Here is a 21,033-nt window from a genome sequence, read left to right as displayed (position 1 = left end):
ACTAAGGCCACAAATGCAAACCATTTATTTAAGAAGTTTAAAAGCAAGGGAGAAAATAATGACAATGCCTAGGTGATTTTCTCAAAAAGACAAGAGATGCATTTGAATAATCAAGGGAGAAAAAAATAGCGTGGACAGGCGGAAGCCTGGTGGCAAGAGGCGTGTAACATCAGCTGAGAGACAGCAGGTCTTCTTGATAGAAGGTGGGTTTATGTGGTGTATGTAACTGTCTCTTCAAGCTGGCTTTCAAATATGTAATGTCCAAGAATAATTTCCTAACCACTTTATACTTGTTTACTTATTAGTAACATTGAATAACCTATCCGTTATTTATGTAAGCATGGAACCCATGATCTCATCCACAAATGGAGCTAGTAACACTATCCTTCATAGGTTCTGATGGAATTTGATTTAGTTACTTATACAAACAGATAGCAACGTGCTTGGCTCACAGTAAACAAGAGCGTTTGAAAGCAAACTTTACTTTTGTTCTTATTTTGGAAATAATTTTATTACTCATTCATTTATTTTTATATTTAAAAATCTCAAAATAACAAGAGTATTTAAGTTGAGAAAAAGAAAAGTTGTAAATTATCAAGTGTAGGAATTTTTGTTTGTTTCTTGAACATGATTGGCATTTTGGTTGTGTTAAAATATTGAAAGCTACTGTTAGGAAACCTGGGACCACCTCAATGGACTCTGACTGGATGATGCTGCTCAGATCACACACTGAAGAGCTATGGACTATGGCACCATGACCGTGACTATGGACTATGGCACCAGGAGCACTACTGTCTACCCCACACCCAGGAAATGGTAATTGAGGTGGTGCAGCATGACAGACATGGTGAGAGGTAGTATAAAGACGCACTCAATGGAATAAAAACAGAAGGAACAAATACATGGGAGCTAAGGATTTTCTTTTCTTTTTTTAGATTGCTGGGAAAGGTTTGAGGTGTTTCATGGGGATAGAGCCTTCTTCCTCATGCTCACAGATGGCTGGTTCTGATGGAAGCAACTTCTAACCATCCCTGAGTTGAACTTGGGGTGCTTCAAACTGAACTTATACACCCTTGCTCTATTAAAAGGCCCAACTTTTTCAATCTATGATTACAAAACTATAACCAAGCCCAACTCTGGAAGATGCAGTATCCCACAGAACAAGGTGCTGAATATATTTTGTATAAATACAGTACCAAGTTCATAGCCCTTTTGTCAATTTCTATTTCTTTCTCTGGCTACAAAAACAAATACAAAAAGAATAGGAGAGACTATTAGTAGCTCTTCATATGAGTTGTGTTTTTAAAATATATTAAATGTGAAGAAACAACCAAATGTCACTTGATTCTTCTGTAGTCATGCCAGGATGCCTTCATTCTACAGTGAAACAGAAGGATCCATGAGAAGAGGCTCTGAATGTCCTGCTCTGGAGACAGGCAATGAAACACCAGATCCATGTCTGAAGATGTTGGGATTTAGCCAAGAAATGTTGCTCAAATAATTAAAGGATTCTATTGCTTATGAACTAGAATGGAGTGAATGAGTCTCCCTTTGTTCTGCATGAAAAAGTCTGTGGCATCAGGATTGGAGGAAGGCTTATTAACAACATGTGATATGCAGATGACACAACCTGATTTGCTGAAAGCAAGGAGGAATTGAATCCGTGCTGAGGAAGATCAAGGATTGTAGCCTTCGGTGTGGATTACAATGTAATTTAAAGAAGACCAAAGTCCTCATATATGGATCAATAGGTAACATCTTGTTAAATGGGGGGAAAAATTGAAAGTGTCAAAGATTTTTTCTTGCTTGGATCCACAATCAATGTTCATGGAAGTAGCACTAAAGAGATCAAAGGAGGAGTTACTTTAGGCAAATCTTCTACACAAGACTGCCTAAAGCAAGTCATGGTATTTTCAATTCTCTCATACATATGTGAAAGTTGGGCACTGAATATGGAAGAGCAGAGAATAGAGTCATTTGAAATATGATGCCAGCACAGGATGTGGTAAGTACCATGCACTGCCAAAAGTAGAAACAAGTCAGCATCCCCCTGCTGTGAAGTCTTTCCATGACTCGTTTTTCAACCCATTATTGACCTCTGCTACTCTTCCCCAAGACTTGCCCTTCTACCCCCTGCATCTTTGGCACTTGGCCCTGGTAGCCTCATGAGTTGGAAAGACCTTCCGCACATGAACTGACCCACAAAAAGTGCACTATTCAAGGTCATGCTTCTTGGGATGGCTGTAGTCTCACTACAACATGCTACAGGGTGCTCACCTTGCATACTCTACCAAAATGCCCCGAAGCAGTCTAACCTGATTTCTACAAAAAGAGCCTGACTAGGAGGGAAAACAATTGGTCATCTAATAACAAACACTGGAAGATCTCCTCAGCATCTACTGAAGAGGTTCCACTAGGAGGGATATCCTGCACTTCCCGACAGCAAGAAATCCAACTTAGTAGATCCAAAATTTTAAAAGTGGGGGAGCAGCAATACTTGCTGAGAGACTATCCTTTACCACTGACCAGTGTCTGTGATCCCTGCTTATTCCTAGTCCAGTGAATTTTTCCTGGCCCCTGAGGCAACCCAGCCAGTCAGCTACATTTCTTACTTTGCTGGCCTTTAGTGGTCTTGGTAGATAGCAGATTGCCTGGGCAGTTTAGTACAGACAGTCTCAGAACCCAAGTTCTACTTTTTGCTATTTTTTTCTCCTTTCTTGCTTTGTTACCCAGTTCCCTCCACCCCCATGTTCCCCACCTCTCTCCAACTCAGCACAGGCATACCTACAATAACACTACCAAAGGAGCAGGAATCTCCACCTACAAGGTGATTTCATTTTTGGCTTTAATTTATTTTCTTTGTTTTTTTACTTCTGTTCTATTATAACACGTTAATTTTTTTTCTAGCTTTATCCAATTTTCTCTTCCAGTGGGACACCTACCCTGCTGAGAAAATGTATTTCTCCCCAACCACACCCCCCCCCCCCAGGCAAAAACAGGCTAGCCTGTTGATGCCAGGAAACCCACCCAAACAAGGGCTTAATTTCCTTCCCGTTTGCGTGCACAGACACTCCCACATTCAGATGGCTATAGCAACAGAAATCCAGCACCCATACCCACACCACACTGGAGACTTTTGTCCCTCCTTTCCCTGTACATCACCCATTAGCTCTTCCTGCTCTCTTTTTACCTCGTGAAAAATATTTCTGTGAAACTTGTTAATTCTGATGACCCCTCTAAAAATACATTTCCCATTAGTTTTACAAAGCTATTGGCTTCCCCAAAGAGTGGCTTATTATTACTATAAATACTTATATCCTCTCTGCTTCCTCCCCACACCCCATGTATGCACAATTATCCCCCTTATCTATTTATCACTGCATGTTTATCTTATGACAGCAGGGTCACACTAAGTCATGGAGCTTCCAGACGAAGAACAGACAATGAAGAAGGACTCGACTCCCACTACAGAGGAAGAAGCCGCCGAAAGCCTTATGCATAGCTTTGAAGCATTTTCAAATATGAAACCCTAAGCAAAGGAAGCAGAACATTGTTGGAGATACTGCCAGAGGATGGGCCCCTCGGATCCAAAGACATTACAACTGTGACAAAAGAGAAGCTGATTTCTTAGAGGGGCATCAACCATGGTGAGGTGAGTTGGGTGAAGCCTGTGGAAGTGGAGCCTTGGGATCGTCATTTGCCGATGGGAGCATGACGCAAGGTAAAATGAAACAACTTCAAAAATCTCCTACTGACTGGAGCTTGGAATATGTGAAGTGTGAATTTAGGAAAACTGGAAGTGGTCAAAAATGAAATAGAACACATGAAAATTGATAACCTAGACATGAGTGAGCTAGAATGAGTTAGTATTGACCATTTTGAATGAGAAAATCATATGATTTAGTGTGCTGGGAATAATATAGTAAAGAGGAATAGTGGGACATTCATGGTTAGAAAGAATCTTACTGAATACACCATGAAGTACAATGCTATCTATGATTGGATTATATTTGTCCACTTTCAAGGAAATCCAACCAACACAACTATTTTTCAGTTTTATGTACCAATCACAAAGGCAATCGATGAGAAATTGAAGAATTCAACCAACTACTTCAGTCAGAAATTGATCAAACATGCAATACAAATTCATTGATAGTTCTTGGTGATTGGAATGTAAATGTTGGGAACAAAGAGGAAGGAACAGTCTTTGAAAATATGGATTTGGCGATAGAAATGAACCTGGATATCGCATTATAGAATTTTGTGAAACCAATGACTTGTTCATAGCGAATACTTTTTTTCAACAACACCAAAGGCGATTATACATATGGACTTCCCCAGATGGAATACACAGAATCAAATTGGGTGTTCTGTGGGAAGACACAATGGAGAAGCTCAATGTAAGCAGTTAAACCAGACCAGAGAGCAGCTGTGGAACAGACCATCAACTGCTCATCTCTAAGCTCAGGATCAAGCTGAAGACAATGAAAACAAATCCACAGGAGTCAAAATATGGCCTTGAGTCTATCCCATCTGAATTTCAAGAACATCTTCAAGGAGAGATTTGATGCACTTTACACTAACGACAGAAGGCCATCATTCCTGAAGAAACCAAAAGGTAACTACGAAATCAGGCAAGAAAGAAGAGATCAAAGTGCATGTCAGGACAGACTCTGATAGTTGCCCTTAATCTTAGAGGAGCTAAAGCAAATGGAAGAAAGGATGAAGTCACAGAGCTGAGTAGAAAATTTCAAAGGGCAGCTTGAGAAGACAAAGCCAAATATTTATGATGAAATGTGCAAGGATCTAGAATTAGAGAAACAAAATAGAAGAACATGTTTAGCATATTTTTAACCCCAAGTGAGTAAATATTTCATTATAAAGCTTTAATTTATTCTCGAGTTAATTATATTGAACGTTTACATCATATCTTCCCATAGATGTAATCACTCTGACTTCTGTGATTTCCATCTGTGCAGTTGCCGTTTATGTTGCTTGAAAAATGGGTATTTGCAATGGAAAGTTTGGGGTCGTAGGAAATTGTATCATGGTCTCCAGCTTTTTAATTATCATAGGCCATATTTTCCAACTACTGATCCTTCATCTTTGTTTCTAACTTTTAGATTACAATCACTATTAATTATCAATACCTCTTGATAGTATGTTTGGTAAATTTCAGTATGAATAAATTGGTAGAATTCTTCAATCCTTCATTACTATCTTTAGTGGTTGGTGTGTAAATGTGAGTAATATTCGTATTAAGTGGTCTTCTTCATAGATGTGTATTTTCCTATCACAGATAATGTTTGTTCATAAAAATAGATCCTGGAATGTTATTTTTGATGGTGAATGCAATGTCATCGTTCTTGCATCTGTCATTCCCAGCTTCTTAAACCATGTGATTGTCAGATTCCAAATAACCATTATCAGTTCAATTCATGAATACCTAGGACATAAATCCTTATACATTCCATTTCATTTTTGAAACCTTCAAGTCTTTTTAGATTCATAATTTGTAGATTTCATGTTCTTATTATTAATGGAGAGTTGTAGCTGTTTTTTTCTCAATTTGAGGCTTGCCAATCACCTGAAATCTACATAATTTCAACTCGATGTGGAGGAGGCTCTTTCCCAGAGATATTTTGAGCGTCTTTCAACCTGAGAGGCTCATCTGCCAGTACTATCCCAAAAAATGTTCTGGTGATAGTCATGAGTCACCTTCCTAAAGAACAAATTTGTTCAACTATTTTCCAACCTAGTTGGCTATTTTTGAATTCTTAATAAAAAACCCAATATTTTCTGTGTGACTTTGCATATTGTGACTTGGAATTTATTTCCAATTGTTTTTCTCTTATTAAAGTACCCGGGACCAGCTAGGCTACATGAAGCACCAATAGATACTATTATAGTGGACCGCAGGGCTTTTATCATCAAAATCCCTACAAATAATTTTCTTATATTGTGATAACATAAGAGAAAAGATCTTGGAGCACTAAGTCCATGTGGCTTATCAACGTCTTTCAGCCACAGTGAATTCTCACAGAGGACTTCAGAAAAATGGTAGCTTACAAGCTGTTGTATTTTGATACTTCTCTAGGTTGAAGAAAGGTGGTAATGTTAGCAAATATTTCTACTAGAAAATCCATCTTGAAGCCTAGAATTGTAGACATTTGCCTGATTTCATTTGTTTTCTTAAGAAAAAACCCACCAAAAAAAGAGTAAAAACCACCACACCACATGTTGAAAATTAATTAGTGTTAATTAATGGCACGCATAGTGAAGCGCTCAACTACTAGTCTAAAGATTGGTGATTCAAAGCCTCCCAGATATGCCTCAGAACACAAACTTGGCAATCAGCTTTTGAAAGAGCTCAGCATTAAGAACTCCCAGTCTTATCCAATTGTCATCATTACCTGTCTTTTTATATGAGAATCAGGCAGTACGAATTTAAGCAACTTTCTGAGGGTTACAACCTGACTTTGGGTTTATGCATTTCAATGTTATTATTAAGTGACTTTGACTTATGGTCAAGCACATGGGTTTCAGTGTAGAACTATGCTATATCGGGTTTTTAATGAGTGAGTTATCAGAAGTAGCTTCTTCTGAGGCTGTGATCATTCAAATCTCCAAACTTTCAACAAGCAGCTGAGTGCACCCGATAGTTTTCACAAGCCAGCAACATGGTACATTTAATTCCTGTTCTATGTTGCTTTTGGAAATCATCAAGTAGGCAGTAGCCCCACAAGCTGGATAGCATACCCACTGTGCCTGATAAAATCGAGGGTCAAGAAGGCAAATCAAGTTGACCAATTTTATCCTTTTAAAAAACAGAGAGAGTACAGAAAATAAGAGATATGTCACTCTCCTCCTATTTCCCTCTGTGAGCACCTAGGCTCGTGTGAAAAGCAGACAGCATTACCAGGTAGGCGAATGCAGCTAAAAAGAAGCATGAAATATATATCTTTATCATAAGATATAAGGGGGAATATTAATTTGTTCCTATGTCAGTATAAGTTTAATTAAGACAGATCAAATGGCTCATTGAGCAATAGTGTCTCCTTAGGTCTCCACTGTGTACCAAGCTTGTGGGTTGAAATGTACACTGCTGATTCACAAAGTAGCAGGTTCATTTTATGAATGAATGTATGGGCGCTGATTTAATCCAATCCTTTCCATTATGCCTGGAGTCCTCAGCAAAAATAGGTATCAGCTAACTCCCAGATGAGTCCTATTCCTGGGGAAGCCAGTTTATGGTTGGGAACTGCGTCTAGTGTGGCCTATGCCTCGTTAACATGACCCTCCCATAGAAAGAGCTTTGTGTACCTCTGCATTTTTGGTTTCATGATGTGTGAATCTAGATGAATGAGATTTACATAGTTTTAATAAACATCAATAACCGTTTTAATCTCAGCAAACATTTCATTTGAGATTGTCAAATCATCTCTCTGCCATCTCAGACCATAAGTGAAGATAAACTTATCATTTTTCTGAACTGTGCCAACTCTGTGCCAGCTGAGTCTGTGTGACAGGAGCCATGCTTGGCAACAATGCGTGCAGACTGACTTGTCATTTCACTTCCACTTTCCAATACTGCATTTCTGCATCTTCTTTAATTGATATGCCGTTTCAAAAAATTATTATGAAGTAGGTGAGAATTCACATTGCAGATCATCAACTTTATATTCAAGAGCTTGAACTATGAATCCAAGAACCTATTAGTTTACCCCTCACCTGCCCTCGATTTAGATGATCCTTCCTCTTCTTTTTACATTTTGTTAGGGGCTCATATAACTCTCATCACAATCCATACATATACATACATCAAGTATAGATTATCCTTCTTATAGACAACTATCTTCCAAGTTAACACCGATCAACAGTTCAGCCCATTGTTTACCTTCCCTCCCTGGCCTTCTCACCCATGGTAATCTCCAACGGCTGTTCTCTTTGCTATGCGGCATAATGTTCTTTAGGTGAAACACCATGAAGTGTTTTGTACTTTTGTCTTTTTCCCCTCCATTATTTTTGTAGTATGATATTTTATAAGAAATCTAATAATAGTAGGATCTAAGATTATAGAGTTCTGGTCATGCACCAAAAACAGTGAGCTGTGTTTCTTAAATTGATTGTTTCATTCACACCTCCCAACAATGCTATCACTCCTACTTTATAGATGAGGAAACTGAGGCTCAGAAAGCCTTGGGTCATATAACTAGTTAATGACAATATCCTCATCTACATTAAGTTTACTTGCTTCTAAGGATATTTGCTCGTCAATGGGGGTAGGATGCTCCTTACCACAGAACAAGTATTACTGTTTAATTTGAAAAAGTTTTCCTTGAGACCTATTTATTATGGCAATAGAGTGAGAGAATTTATTTCAAAAATTCCAGTGAATTAGGAGTCCTATAAAGTACATTTTAAAATACAACCACAGGATCAGGCTGATTGAGCTTAACATTCATGAGTCATTGGAGTTGGAAGGAATTTCAGACATTAGGTAGTTCCAGCTTCTTATTTTATACAGGGAGAAACTGAGGAACAGAGACATGAAGGCGCTTGCTCAAGGTTCTCATCATCATACATATTGGGGTTGGTCCCTTGGAGATTTGTTTATTCTGATTTCTGAAAAGATAGTTTTTAGATAGGCAGAAAAAAATATAATATAAAATAAGCTATTTCCTGCTGGCGTCTTTATTTCTGTGTAAATTAGCACTTACTGGTGTTCTATGCATTGTCTGATTGAGCAGATAATAGCTCTAGAATACACAGAACCAAGCAAAATGAAGTCAGCATAATTATTGCACAGAATCATCAAGATACTTCTGTTTCAAAATCCCAAATGTTAATGTACCATTTGAGCACTAATTATTGTTCCTACTAGTTTAGCACCACCAGCCTGTATTGATGAGTGTATAGCACATGAGAGTTAGCTCATTATATGTCTGCACCATTGCCAAATAACAGGTTGGAAAATGATCTCTTCACTGACATGGACAATTCATTATTGTTTCATTAGTATCATCAGCCCCTTAGTTAAAGCTCTGGCATAAAAATCTTTACTTGAATAATGTTTGTTGGATGAATGATGAATGGGTGACTGTAACAACCTAGAAATATTTCTAACCATAAAGCAATGCAAAGAAAGTTTCAAAATTAATGCCAATGCCGTGAAGAAACATGTACATGCATCTCTGGCCCACACATACGCTTGGCCTATCTCTGTATGGATAAAGTAAAATTATTCAAATACCCTCTCAAGGTTAGATTGCCCAACCTTGGTTTATCAAACAGAAGAGGGCCAGCGGTCCCTAAGTTATTTTACATAGTCATTATTAGCATCTTTGAGAGGAGAATATGTGAAGTGAGACAAGGTAGGGGGCACCCAACAAGTTTTGGGGTTTTTTTTTAAGTGGCAGAAAGGATGTTTTACCTCATAAAGTAAAATAAAATGTCCAATGGTTATAGTTCTGTGGAACTTCAAACCATAGGTGAAGATTCAGAGATTGGCCAATTCATTGTTTCTCATTCAATATTTATTGAGAAAGATACCAGCTGCCAAAGAGATAAACTTGAAAAAGACAGTGTGCTGTCTTCTAAAAACTTGCAGTCTTTCTTGGGTGGAAGCATGAGAGCACATAAGATCACACACGATAAAGCTGGGACAAGACTGGGTTCTGAAGTTAGACCACTTGAACTCAACTCCAAATGTCACTAGACGTATCGCGTTCAGGAAATTATTTAACTTCTCAAACCCCATGTCATCAAATATAATAACTGCAATGATAAGACTTAGTATACAATGTTATTAAGCCAACTAAATGAGGTAATATATTAAAATGCTTAGCATTGCCATTTAAAACTGTTAGATGTGGTTTCAGACACTTCTGCAAGTAAAAACAAATTTCCTGAAGAATCCAAAAAGCAGAGATGAATTAGTTGGTCAATTGTGTCTGGGATAATTGGGGTTGGGATGTAGGCAGCTAATTTATATTCTCCGCAGCTTATGGAACAGGTTCAAAGGTTTTGAGGTATGTGAAAAAACACATGCCAAGTATTACACTTGAAAATCATTACACTTGAGTATCACACTTGACAAGTATTGCACTTCTCAGGATGGATCAGAGAACATGAAAAAAGGGAAGAGGATGAAGGAAAGCAAGAGATGTGGAAGGTGGCTCAAGAAGCTTCATGTTTCTTTGAGGGTCACTGGCTGCTGTGAGTCAGGAAAGTAGCACATGGTCCTCAGTGACTCTGAGGGGCCGAGAATGGACAAGGGGATACCAGTGAGGAGGATGTCGCAGTATGGTAAGTGAGAGAAGAAGAATGTTCATGAAGATGATATGTCCAATTTGGGACATACTGTGTTTTAGACTTTTTATAGAATTTTCAGGGAGAAATATCTAGCAGGCAGGCAGATAGCAAGGTCTGTCATTTAGGGAAAAAAGATACTAAATTCATGGAAAGGATACAAGAAATTATTTGTTGGAAATATGTTGAAAATACTTGATTTAAAGCCATTTATTGAATCTATTTTTTTCTTGCGGTTCAAGATAAGAACACCATGATAGGATATATAGTTCTTTTAGAAGAACAAATATTTATTTTATGAAAATAGATGACCCATTTTGAAAAATGGAATAATGAATTCACAAGTCCAGTACCATGATTCTCCTGTTCTAAGCACACCGAAAATCTGAAATCATTTTTTAATCACACTAAGCCTGTGACTTTAAGATGTATTTTGTGGTATATAGGGAACCTATTTTTAAAATGAATACCTGTAAAACCACACAACCCCAAGCATCAGTGATTACGCTTAAAGAAAAGAAAATCCAAGTAAAGACACTATCTACATTTACCTACTCTGATCCCAATTGGCTGCAAACAGCAGAAGGATCTTCCTGCTGTAGTGATCTCGGTTTTCCAGCACTCCAGGAAACCCATCAATCAGAGCCCTCTTAATGCCAGGATCATCTGCCTTGAAGTTTTTGAACATGTCCAGGTTTAGCTGACGGTACTGGAAGTACTGAGCATAGAGTCTAAAGGCATCTGCTTGGTGAAACTTTCTGGCTCGGAGAAACCTCAGAATGAAGGCATCATCGGTTCGCAAAAACCCAATGTCAGGCCTGGTGATGATCATGTCCCTGACTTGCTGAATATCATGATGTAAAACATCTGGGTTCTCATTCAGTTCCAGGCGCGCTTTCTCTATTGTTTCTGGACTGAGGCCAGCTTGTAGGTGGGTCATGTTGGGCAAATCTCCTGTCCAAATGCTTAATTTCTGATATTATGAAAGAAGAGAGACCGGTCCCATTCGTCTGATGCTCTGCTGAAATAGCGACCCATTCGACAGTGTTTTTGCAAGATTGCCACCAAAAAACAAAAACCAAGCAGGAATCTTCTTCCCCTTCCTGAAGAGCAGTGGGACATCCAGGCCCTACGTGGTAGCTGCCATCCAAGAGAGAAGCAAAACCGAGGCCAGCACTTACTGGAAAACAAATGCACACAAGAGAAACAAAACAGAATAAAAAGAAAGTCTAAGTCAATCAAGTGGAAGTTAGGCAGAAAAGCAACATGTCATTACATATCATGCTGTGGTTCTGATTAGGTATTCAAAATTAATTACTCACTTAGCCTTACATTTTTATCATTGACAAATTGGATATATAACATGCAAGTATTTGAAGTACATTTGCAAATGTTTAGTTCTAGCAACATGAAAGCCAGCATGAGAGCTTATGGGCAGAATAACAATAGGTTGCACTTTTATTAAATACCCTACGAAACAAAAAGAAGAGAGAAGGATCCTTCTCCCTTACAGCATGTATAAGAAACTGAAGAAAGGCCCTTCTTTGTTACCGTATGTTTTAGGGGCTATTCCATGGCCTCAGGATGACTGAGAAATTATCGTTGCTTACCTCACAGGTATCTATCTACTTACTCAAGGAACTCTTTCAGTAGAGGGCCCAGGGCTTATGGTTCAAAATTGAAATTCAATAACCAAATTCAGCAGTAATGAGAACCCATATTCATATGTGGACATTTGAAAATTACTGTGTTGTTTATATTTGGCACTTTTCTACAGAGAGCATAGTTATTCAATGTTCAACTTTCACATGCATATTAAGCAACTGAAACTCTCATGGCTTGGGTCAGGAGCACCTCAGTCCTCAAAGTAATCTCCCTGCTTTTCAACACTTTTAAGAGATCTTGTAAAGCCAAATTGACCCATTGCAATGTGTCTTTTGATCTCTTGGCTGCTAATTTCATGAGCATTGATTGTGGATTCATGCAAAATATTCCAATCTTTTTTCCATTTATCATGATGTTGCCTATTGGTCCAGTTGTGAAGATTTGAGTCTTCTTTGCATTGAGTTGTAATCCATATTGCAGGCTGCAATCCTTGATCTTCCTCAGCCAGTGCTTCAAGTCCTCCTCACTTCCAGCAAGTAAATTTGTTTCATCTGTATACTACAGTCTGTTAATAAGCCGTCCTCCACTCTTGTTCTAGCTGACATCAACAATGAGATCCCTTGTTCTATGTCTTCTTCTGAATCGAGCTTGAACCTCTGGCAGCTCCCTGTCAATGGACTGCTGCAACCATGGATGGCTGATCTTCGACAACATTTTTTGGCATGTGAAATTAATGATAATGTTCTACAATTTGAGCATTCTGTTAGATCATTTTTCATTGGAATGGGTCCAAATATGGATCTCGTTCAGTCAGTTGGCCAGGTCGTTGTCTCCAAAATTTCCTAGCGTGGATGAGTGAGGGCTTCCAGCATTTCATCAGCTTGTTGAAGCATTTCATTTAGTAGCTCATCAATTCCTGAAGCCTTGTTTGTGTCTAGTGCTTTTTGGCTAATGCTTGAGCTTCTTCCTGCAGCACCCTGGACTCTTCCTCATGTGCAGTCTCCTGAAGTGGTGGAATGCAGCAAAGTTAATTTTGGTACAGCGATTCTGGGTACTCTTTTCATCTTTTGATGCTTCCTGTATCATTTCATTGTTTGTCCCTAATATCTTTTAGTTTTGCAACTTGAGGCTTGACTTTTTCCTGTAGTTTTTTTTTCAGTTTAATATATGACGAGTGTGTTCTTTTTGTTTTTCTATCTCTAGGTCTCTGCACATTAGATTACATTATTTTAGTTTTTTCTCTTTGAACTGCCCTTTAAACTTTTCTATTCTGCCCTTCAACTTCATCATTTCTCCATTTTCCATTAGTTACTCTACAGCTAAGCACATTTGAGAGTTTTCTGACATCTATGCTGATCTTTACTTTCCTGTCTTTTGCTTCTTCATGAATGATTCTTGATGTCCTCCACAGCTCACCAGGTGTTATGTCCTTAGTGTTCAATGCAGCAAATCTATTCTTGAAATGTTCTCAAAATTGAAGTGGAATTTTTCAGCTTCAACCAGAATTTACATACGGACAATTGGATATCTGTTCCGCAGTCAGGCTCTGGCCTTGTTTAGCTTCTGATTTTGAGTTTCTCCATGTTCTCTTCCCCTAGATTTAGTTAATTTGGTTTCTGTATATTCCATCTAGAGAGGTCCATGTGTATAGTCACCATTTGTGTTGTTGAAAAAAGGTATGAAAAAGGCATTCGTTTTGCAAAATTCTATCATGTGATCTTCAGTTTTGTTTCTATCACCAAGACTATATTTCTAAATACTTTTCCTTCTTTGTTTTATTTACTATGGGTGACTTTTACTCAGTGCTTGGTGTTTACTACTTCATCTTTCTTCAAATACTTTTTTGTTTTCTTACTCTTTCCTGTGAATTCATCCACCAAATTTTTCTCTTAGCTCTTTGATCATGCCCACTCAATCTCATCACTCCAGTGCCACTGTTTTCTAGTCTCCGACTTCCTAGTTATCCTCTGTTCTTTGGGCTACATATCTAACCGCCTGTTGAACTTATCCGTGGGTCATAACGAACTATGGATAACATTTAAAAGAATGGGAATTCCAGACCACTACATTGTGCTCCTGTGAAATCTGTTAAGCATTGCTTGCTGAATGTGAGGAGGACTTGAAGCACTTGCTGATGAAGATCAAGGATTGCAGCTTGCAGTGTGGATTACAACTCAATGTATAGAAAGCCAAAATCTTCACAATTGGACCAATAGGCAACATCATGATAAATTGGGGCAATTGTGAAGTAGTCAGGATTTCATCTTGTTTTGATCCACAATAAGTGCTCATGTAAACAGCAATCAAGAAATCAAGTGACATGTTGCATTGAGTAAGGCTGCTGCATAAAATCGCTTTAATGCATTGAAGAATGAGGGTGGCAAACTGAATATAAGGTGTGCCTTGCCCATAGTATTTTTATAGCCTCATATGCATGTGAAAGTTGAACATCAGATAAGAAAGATTGGAAAATAATTGATGCATCTGAATTATGGTGCTGGCAAAGAATGTTGTAAGTACCATGGACTTGTAAAATTATAAACAAATCTGCCTTGGAAGAAGTACAAGAATGCTCCTGAGAAGCAAGGATGATGAGACTTTGTCTCATGTACTTTGGACATATTATCAGGAGAGACCAGTCCCTGGAGAAGGACATTATGCTTGGTAAAATAGAAAAGTCCTAAAAACTCATTGTTATCAAGTTGACTCCAACTCATAGCGGCCCTATAATATAGGGGAGAACTGCCCTTATGGGCTTCTGAGATCATAACTTTTTATGGGAATAGAAATCCCCATCTTTCTCTCTCAACGCAGTTGGTGGTTTTGAACTTCAGACCTTACGGTTAGCAGCCCAACATGTAACCACTACACCCCTGGGGCTCCTGTGGTAGAGGGGAAGTTAAAAATAGGAAGACCCTAAATGAGGAGACCTGAAACAACTGCTGCAACAGTAGGTCAAGTATAACAACTGTGAGGATGATACGGGACTTGGCGGTGTTCCACTCTGTCCTACATAGGGCCTCTGTCAGTCAGAGAGATTCACCAGCACCTGACAGCAACAGGAGCTGCGGAATCTTCCCTAAATCTTCCTTCTCTAAAAGCCTTTGCATATTTACCTTTGTGTGAGCCTAACCATATTCAATGGGGTAAAACATTTCATTAGATACTCTAATGATGTACTTTACATGTGTCTAGTTGTTGTCTTGCATTCATTTTTCATTGAAAGATGGGTGGAGCCGTTTACAATCTAACTGCATATGACTTTTTCAGCGATCACTATGTTTTTGCTCTTCCTGACACAGTTCTCCTTGTAAAATGATAGATCAAAGAATCTGTCATTCTACTTGAGGAACAGATAGATACTCTGTCATCCCTATTAGAGTGTCAAGGATGACAAGACATTGAAATGTGCTTGGTAACCAAAAGGGACACTTGAGGCACCAGAAATCATCTCTTCCACGGCGGGTTGGAATCCAAATGTATTTACAGATTGCTCTAACAACATGAAGAGTAATCCGGCAGCTTTCTAAGGAAGCCAAGCCTCTGCTTCAAGGTCCATGCCTTCTCTAAAAAAATAAACATTTAAGTTGTGGTGTTTTTGAATGGTGGTACAATCCCAGAGTGGCACAAGCAACCAATCCTCTTAGCTGCTAGCAGAAGAGCTGGTGGTCTGAGTCACCTAGAGCTGCCTATGAAGGAATGCATGTTGATTTGATTCTGAAAAATCATCCTCTAAAAGTCCGTTAAGGAACAGTTCTCTCTGATGCACATGGCCTTATCATTAGAATCACCCTAATGGTAGCGGGTAAAAATAGTGAACTGTTGAATCAGTGGAAAGAAAAACATATTTCCATTTAATGATATTTTACATCATGGAATTCATAGATTCAGACACATGCTTCATCTCAAGTTTTCCTTAGAAAATATCTATTTGTGTATTTCCTCATAAAGAATTCAATCTTAGGAAGGGCATTTGCACATGTACACACCCACAAACATTTAGCCCCTAATTTTTATAGATATTGGGCATTATAAAAATCTTTTAGAAAGCATGGTAATTCGAGTGACTCTTTTTTTGTTATCTTATAATCTGTTGTTCTTATTTCATGATCATCTTCAGAAATATCCATTAAATGTAGTAGGAGTTGATCGGACTAGCAGTCTTGCCTACAAATATGTTTGTGTGAATATATATTATTTGAAAGCATATTATTCTATTGTATTTTTCATTGTTAAAGGTCTTGCAATGTAGGGAGAAGTAAGATAAATCCCCTGGGTATTAAATAGTATAGGTAAACACATTTTAGAAATTTAAAATGCCATTTTATTTTAACTGTAATATTCTTGTTGCTTTTATAGCTATGTTGACTCCAGATAAGTAAAGGGATATTTAGAAGGCATTGAGCAGCCAAATTATAGGCTTAAAGTGAGATAATAAGCTAATGTTAAAGTTGAAAAGAAAACAAATATTCACTGAGTACTTAATCTGTGCCAAGGCACTGATATCATGTGATTTAATCTCCACACAAATCCTTAAACTGAGGTTGTCCACCCACTGCTGTTTAATCAATTTCTAACTCATAGAAACCCCATAGAACAGAAACGAAGGCCTCCATTGGACTTCCAGGGCTGTGAATCTTATGTAAGCAGACTCCTCTTTATCCCATGTGTGAGCTGTTGCGTTAGACAACTGCTCTGCCTATTAGGTAAAAGGGAAAATCTGAGGTTAAGGAAAGGTTTAAGAGGGAAGATTTCCATTTAAACAAATAGTGCCTTCTCTAGCAACAACCTGGGTACCAGCACCCTATCACTGATTTACACTTCTGCAATAGGTGCACTCCTACACCCTGTTAAGTTTTAAAGCAGCCTTAAAGAAGATCAGTTAAGATACTGTGAAATTAACACTATTGAATTAAAGAGTATATCACTGTCATCATCAGAAGGATAAAACCTATGAAGTCCAGTATTGCTTGGAATGTTAAAACACGAATAACTAGCAGCACTATAAATCTTTGTGGCCTCTGGGTGTTCTGGATAACACAAATAGAAATGGAAAATACACAAATAAAATACAAATATGAGATAATAAACTGTTCTGATCATCATTTTGGGGAAGTTGTTTCAAGAAAATCTGAAACTGAATCTCAGTAAAGAAGTGATCTACATAAACAAACTGTTGTAGGCGTCAGAGAGGACAAAGTCTGTTTCTAACCTTTACAGATACATATTTATCTTTAGTCCTGATAGAAACTCCATTTCTAAAACTTGACTTCAAAATTTAAGTTAAATGCAGTTTCTCCATAAGATATTAAAATAATTTTTATATTGAATGGAATGAAAATAGATGCTGCAGATGCAACTGGACTAAAACTGAGGGGGAAAAATCACAGGGAACAAAAATCTTCTTTTGAAAGTGTAGCTATACTTAAAGCTTTTGCTGGTCGGTTATATGTTCACTTACTTGCCAGTTGATCCTACATTCAAATCTCAGAGGCTGGTTGATTATAGCATTCTTTATGGCTGACCATATCTGAGTTTCTTTTTCAATGATGTAACTTTAAATTGGCTACGAGAGCTTATAAGACTTCTGCCAGATTTACAAATATCATTAATCTAGACAAAGTGAGAAGAGAAATCTGGAAGGATAAGTGGTTGAACTTGAATCATAAAAGTGCCCTGAGCTTGACCAAACCCACTGCCATTGAGTCCATTCCAACTTGCAACAACACCACAGGGCAGAGTAGAAATGCTCCCTAGAGTTTCTGGGGTTGTGAATTTTTACAGAAGTGTACATCCTCACTATGCACTATGCTACCAAGACTACACAGAAAGTATACGGTGACCAGAACAGAACTTGTGCTTGCCCCAGTATGTCTATGTGATTGCTTGCTTCCTTTCGTCTGATTGTAATTGAGTAGACAATGAAGCAGGAAGAACATGGAAATCAGAAAAATGTCAGGTGAAAGCGAGATGATGTGGGAGTGAGGAAGGGGCCTGTTTGTATGGTCTCTTCGTCAATTGTAAATACTGTATCTGAGCTTTAATGGCCTCAGAATTTATTAAGGTCTTTGTTTTGTTTTCATTGGAGCATCATTATTTGATAAACAAATATAAGAATGGGAGTGTTAAAAAAAGATGATGAAACTAGTCTTTTCCCTTGCTTTTCACAGTATAGTTTACTGGTTTGAGCATCAGGACCACTGGGAACTTGTTAGAAATAGAGGAGCTCCGAATCCACACAGGTTTCCTGATGTGTAACAGACTCCCAAGATACTTTGTTTGAACATTAGTATTTGAGAGCCATTAGGGGAGCATCCAGTTAGCGGGCCATTTAAGGCAAACACAATCATCAATACCAACTAGTATCACAGGCTTCATCAAGGAGAATTAGTTCCAGGCATAAGATTGGAGGAGAGTTAATTAAAGGTTTGAACAATACAGCCCATGAATGTTGTTATAAATATCCAAATTAGTCCTTTGAAGAAATACGCTTCCCCACCGGTGGTCTACAGGATTTGTAATGAGTCAGAGCTATTGAGAATGTAGGTTATCTGCCTCCAAAACCAGACTTCACACTATCTGTGGTCAACAGTGAGACTGATGGATCTTGACTGAAAGCAGAGAAGACCAGAAAGACGTTTACTTGTGTTGTATCGACTATTCAAAGGCATTCAGTTGTCTGGATTTAAACTGTGCATAACTTTGAGAAGAATGGCAATTCCAGAGCCCTTCATTGTGCTCATGAACCAAAAGGCAGTTGTGCAAACCGAACAAGGGAATGCTGCATGGGTTCACATCAGGAAAGGTGTGGGCCAGGGTTGCATCCTCTCCCCACACTTATTCAATTTTTATGCTGAGCAAATAATCAGAGAAGCTGGAAAACATGAAGACAAGTGCAGCATCATGATTGAAGGAAGGCTCATTAATAGCCTGTGATATGCAGATGATGCAATCTTGTTTGCAGAAAGTAAGGGCATGAAGCACTTGCTAAAGAAAACCAAAGATTGCAGACTTCAATATGGATCACAACTCAAAGAAACTGTAAAGAAAACCAAAATTCTCACAATTCAACCAATCGATTCCATCATGATAAACAGAGAAAATATTGAAGTTGTCAATACACATCAATGAAAGCATGTAGTCAAGAAATCAAACAACGCATTGCTTTGGGAAACTCTGCTACAGAAAACCTCTTTAGAGTGTTGAAGTGCAAAGTTACCAACTTGAGAATGAAAGTGTGCCTGATGCAGGTCATAATACTTTCAATCACTTCATATCCATGTAAAATTTGAACGTTGAATAAGGACGACTGAACAATGGAGCATTTGAATTAAGTGCTGATGAAGAGTGTTGACGTACCATGGACAGTCAAAAGAATGAACAAATCTATCCTGGAAGAAAGATAGCCCAGATTCTCCTTGTGGAGATGGTGAGACTTTGTTTCTTGTTCTTTGGACATAATATTAGAAGCGACCAATCCCAATGTAGGGAATCATGCTGGGTAGAGGGGAGGGCAGTGCAAAAGAGGAAGACCCACAGGAGAGGGAGTGGCACAGTGGCTGTAAAGCACAGTGGTGAGGACGCCACTGCACTGGACAGTTTCATTCTGTTGTACATAAGGGTTATTGTGAGTCAGAACCGACTTGATGGCACCAAAAAACCACAATAAGCAGATACTACCCATCTTTTTGCCCTGTTTACTATTCTGACATTCTCACATGCCCTATCATCTCCCTAGCTATCTAAACCAAAGGGCCAAAGGAAGAAAGATGGGGGCTGGGGGTGCGGGGGAGACAAAGAAGGTGAAAGAGAGGAAGAAAGGAGAACACGAGAGGGGGAGAGCAAGGAGTAAGAAAGAGAGAAATCTCACATGTGTTGTTTATTCTGACTACTGCTCAGACTAGAGGTTTTCTATGCACACTTTGTATTTTCACACTTTATACTTATCGGACCTGTGATTTGAGCCCCCACCCCCACCCCAACTGCCATTTCCAGGTCTACATCTCCCTCCATACTTTTTTGAAAACTCAAAATACTGGACACCCTATAAGTTCTGCACTCAACAAACAAAGTAACGGAACCTTTTGTGGGAGTAGTAAAATAAATTGAATTGAAGCAATGCTATTTTAAGGAACAGAGGTTGATGAAAGTACAATACCTAGGAATTGGAAATTCCCTGAAGAGGTCAGGATACAAAAGCAGATCAATCCAAACACATACGGGGAATTTCCTGCTGGATGTGAAACCAGGAAGAAGAAGAAAGCTAAAGGAACAAGATCACTCTTAAAGGCGTCTTCTACCACACAGGCAGCTTTCTCTGATATTTCCTGTCCCCAAATAACAAGTCCGTTAAAAAAAGGCCCCCCAAAATTACGTTAAAGGGTTGTGGGAAGTGAGAGAGAAGGAGGAGCAATGAACTTAGAAGTAAATTCGAATAATAAATGTATTGCCAAAATAAAGTTGGGTCAGCAAAGAGGTAAGAACTGGCCAGTAGATTTCCATATCCCTAAAGAATCAAGCAAAAGAACGTAGGATTTCACGGAACTAAGTAAAACATAGGTTTTAAATTAGGCATGATTTCCTCTAGAGGGATATGACACTCAGGACTGAAGCCTAGTTATTGCAGAACTGTCAGAATCTACACTGTGTGCCTCTTCTCCTGAAACAACTTCATCCCTGAAACAACTTTATCCCAGGGAAATGAAAATAAAATTGATAATCAACAGAGCAATAAGGATTGGGGGGTGGTAAATATAAAGGGAAAAGTGTCTCTCTTGGTGAAAGTTGAAAGGCTCCTTTTGAGGTAACTGCACGTAGCCACACGGAACACTTTCCTATCCCTTTGGAGTCCTGGGACCCAGTGATTAGGGTTCGACTGTGATCCTGAAGATCCGCAGTGCGAAACCACTAGCTGCTCTGCGGGGCAAACACTGCATTTTCTACTCCTGTAAACACTTCCAGTCTAGAAACTTCCAAGGGCACTTCTACTCTAGCCTATAGGTCTACCCTGGCCTATAGGCACTTCTACCCTGGCCTATAGCTCTGAGTCGGCATTGAGTGGATGACACTAGATCTGGTTTGTTTTTGTTTAAGGAGCCCTGGTAGTGTAGGGGTTAT

At 38.6% G+C, this 21,033-nt stretch overlaps 1 protein-coding gene across 1 annotated transcript in view; it reads right to left on the bottom strand.

Moving 5' to 3' along the window:
* Window positions 1-11,317, bottom strand: part of CLVS1 (clavesin 1) — a 96,621-nt gene extending 85,304 nt beyond the window's left edge. Inside the window, 1 exon segment of the mRNA XM_075549713.1 lies at window positions 10,863-11,317. Within this exon segment, the coding sequence (XP_075405828.1) occupies window positions 10,863-11,317 (455 nt within the window).
* Between the last annotated feature and the right edge of the window lie 9,716 nt (window positions 11,318-21,033).

Source organism: Tenrec ecaudatus, chromosome 5 (assembly GCF_050624435.1).
Source record: "Tenrec ecaudatus isolate mTenEca1 chromosome 5, mTenEca1.hap1, whole genome shotgun sequence".
Lineage (NCBI taxonomy): Eukaryota > Metazoa > Chordata > Mammalia > Afrosoricida > Tenrecidae > Tenrec > Tenrec ecaudatus.
Note: the sequence above shows the minus strand (reverse complement) of the source record. Positions and strands in the feature narration are given on the sequence as shown.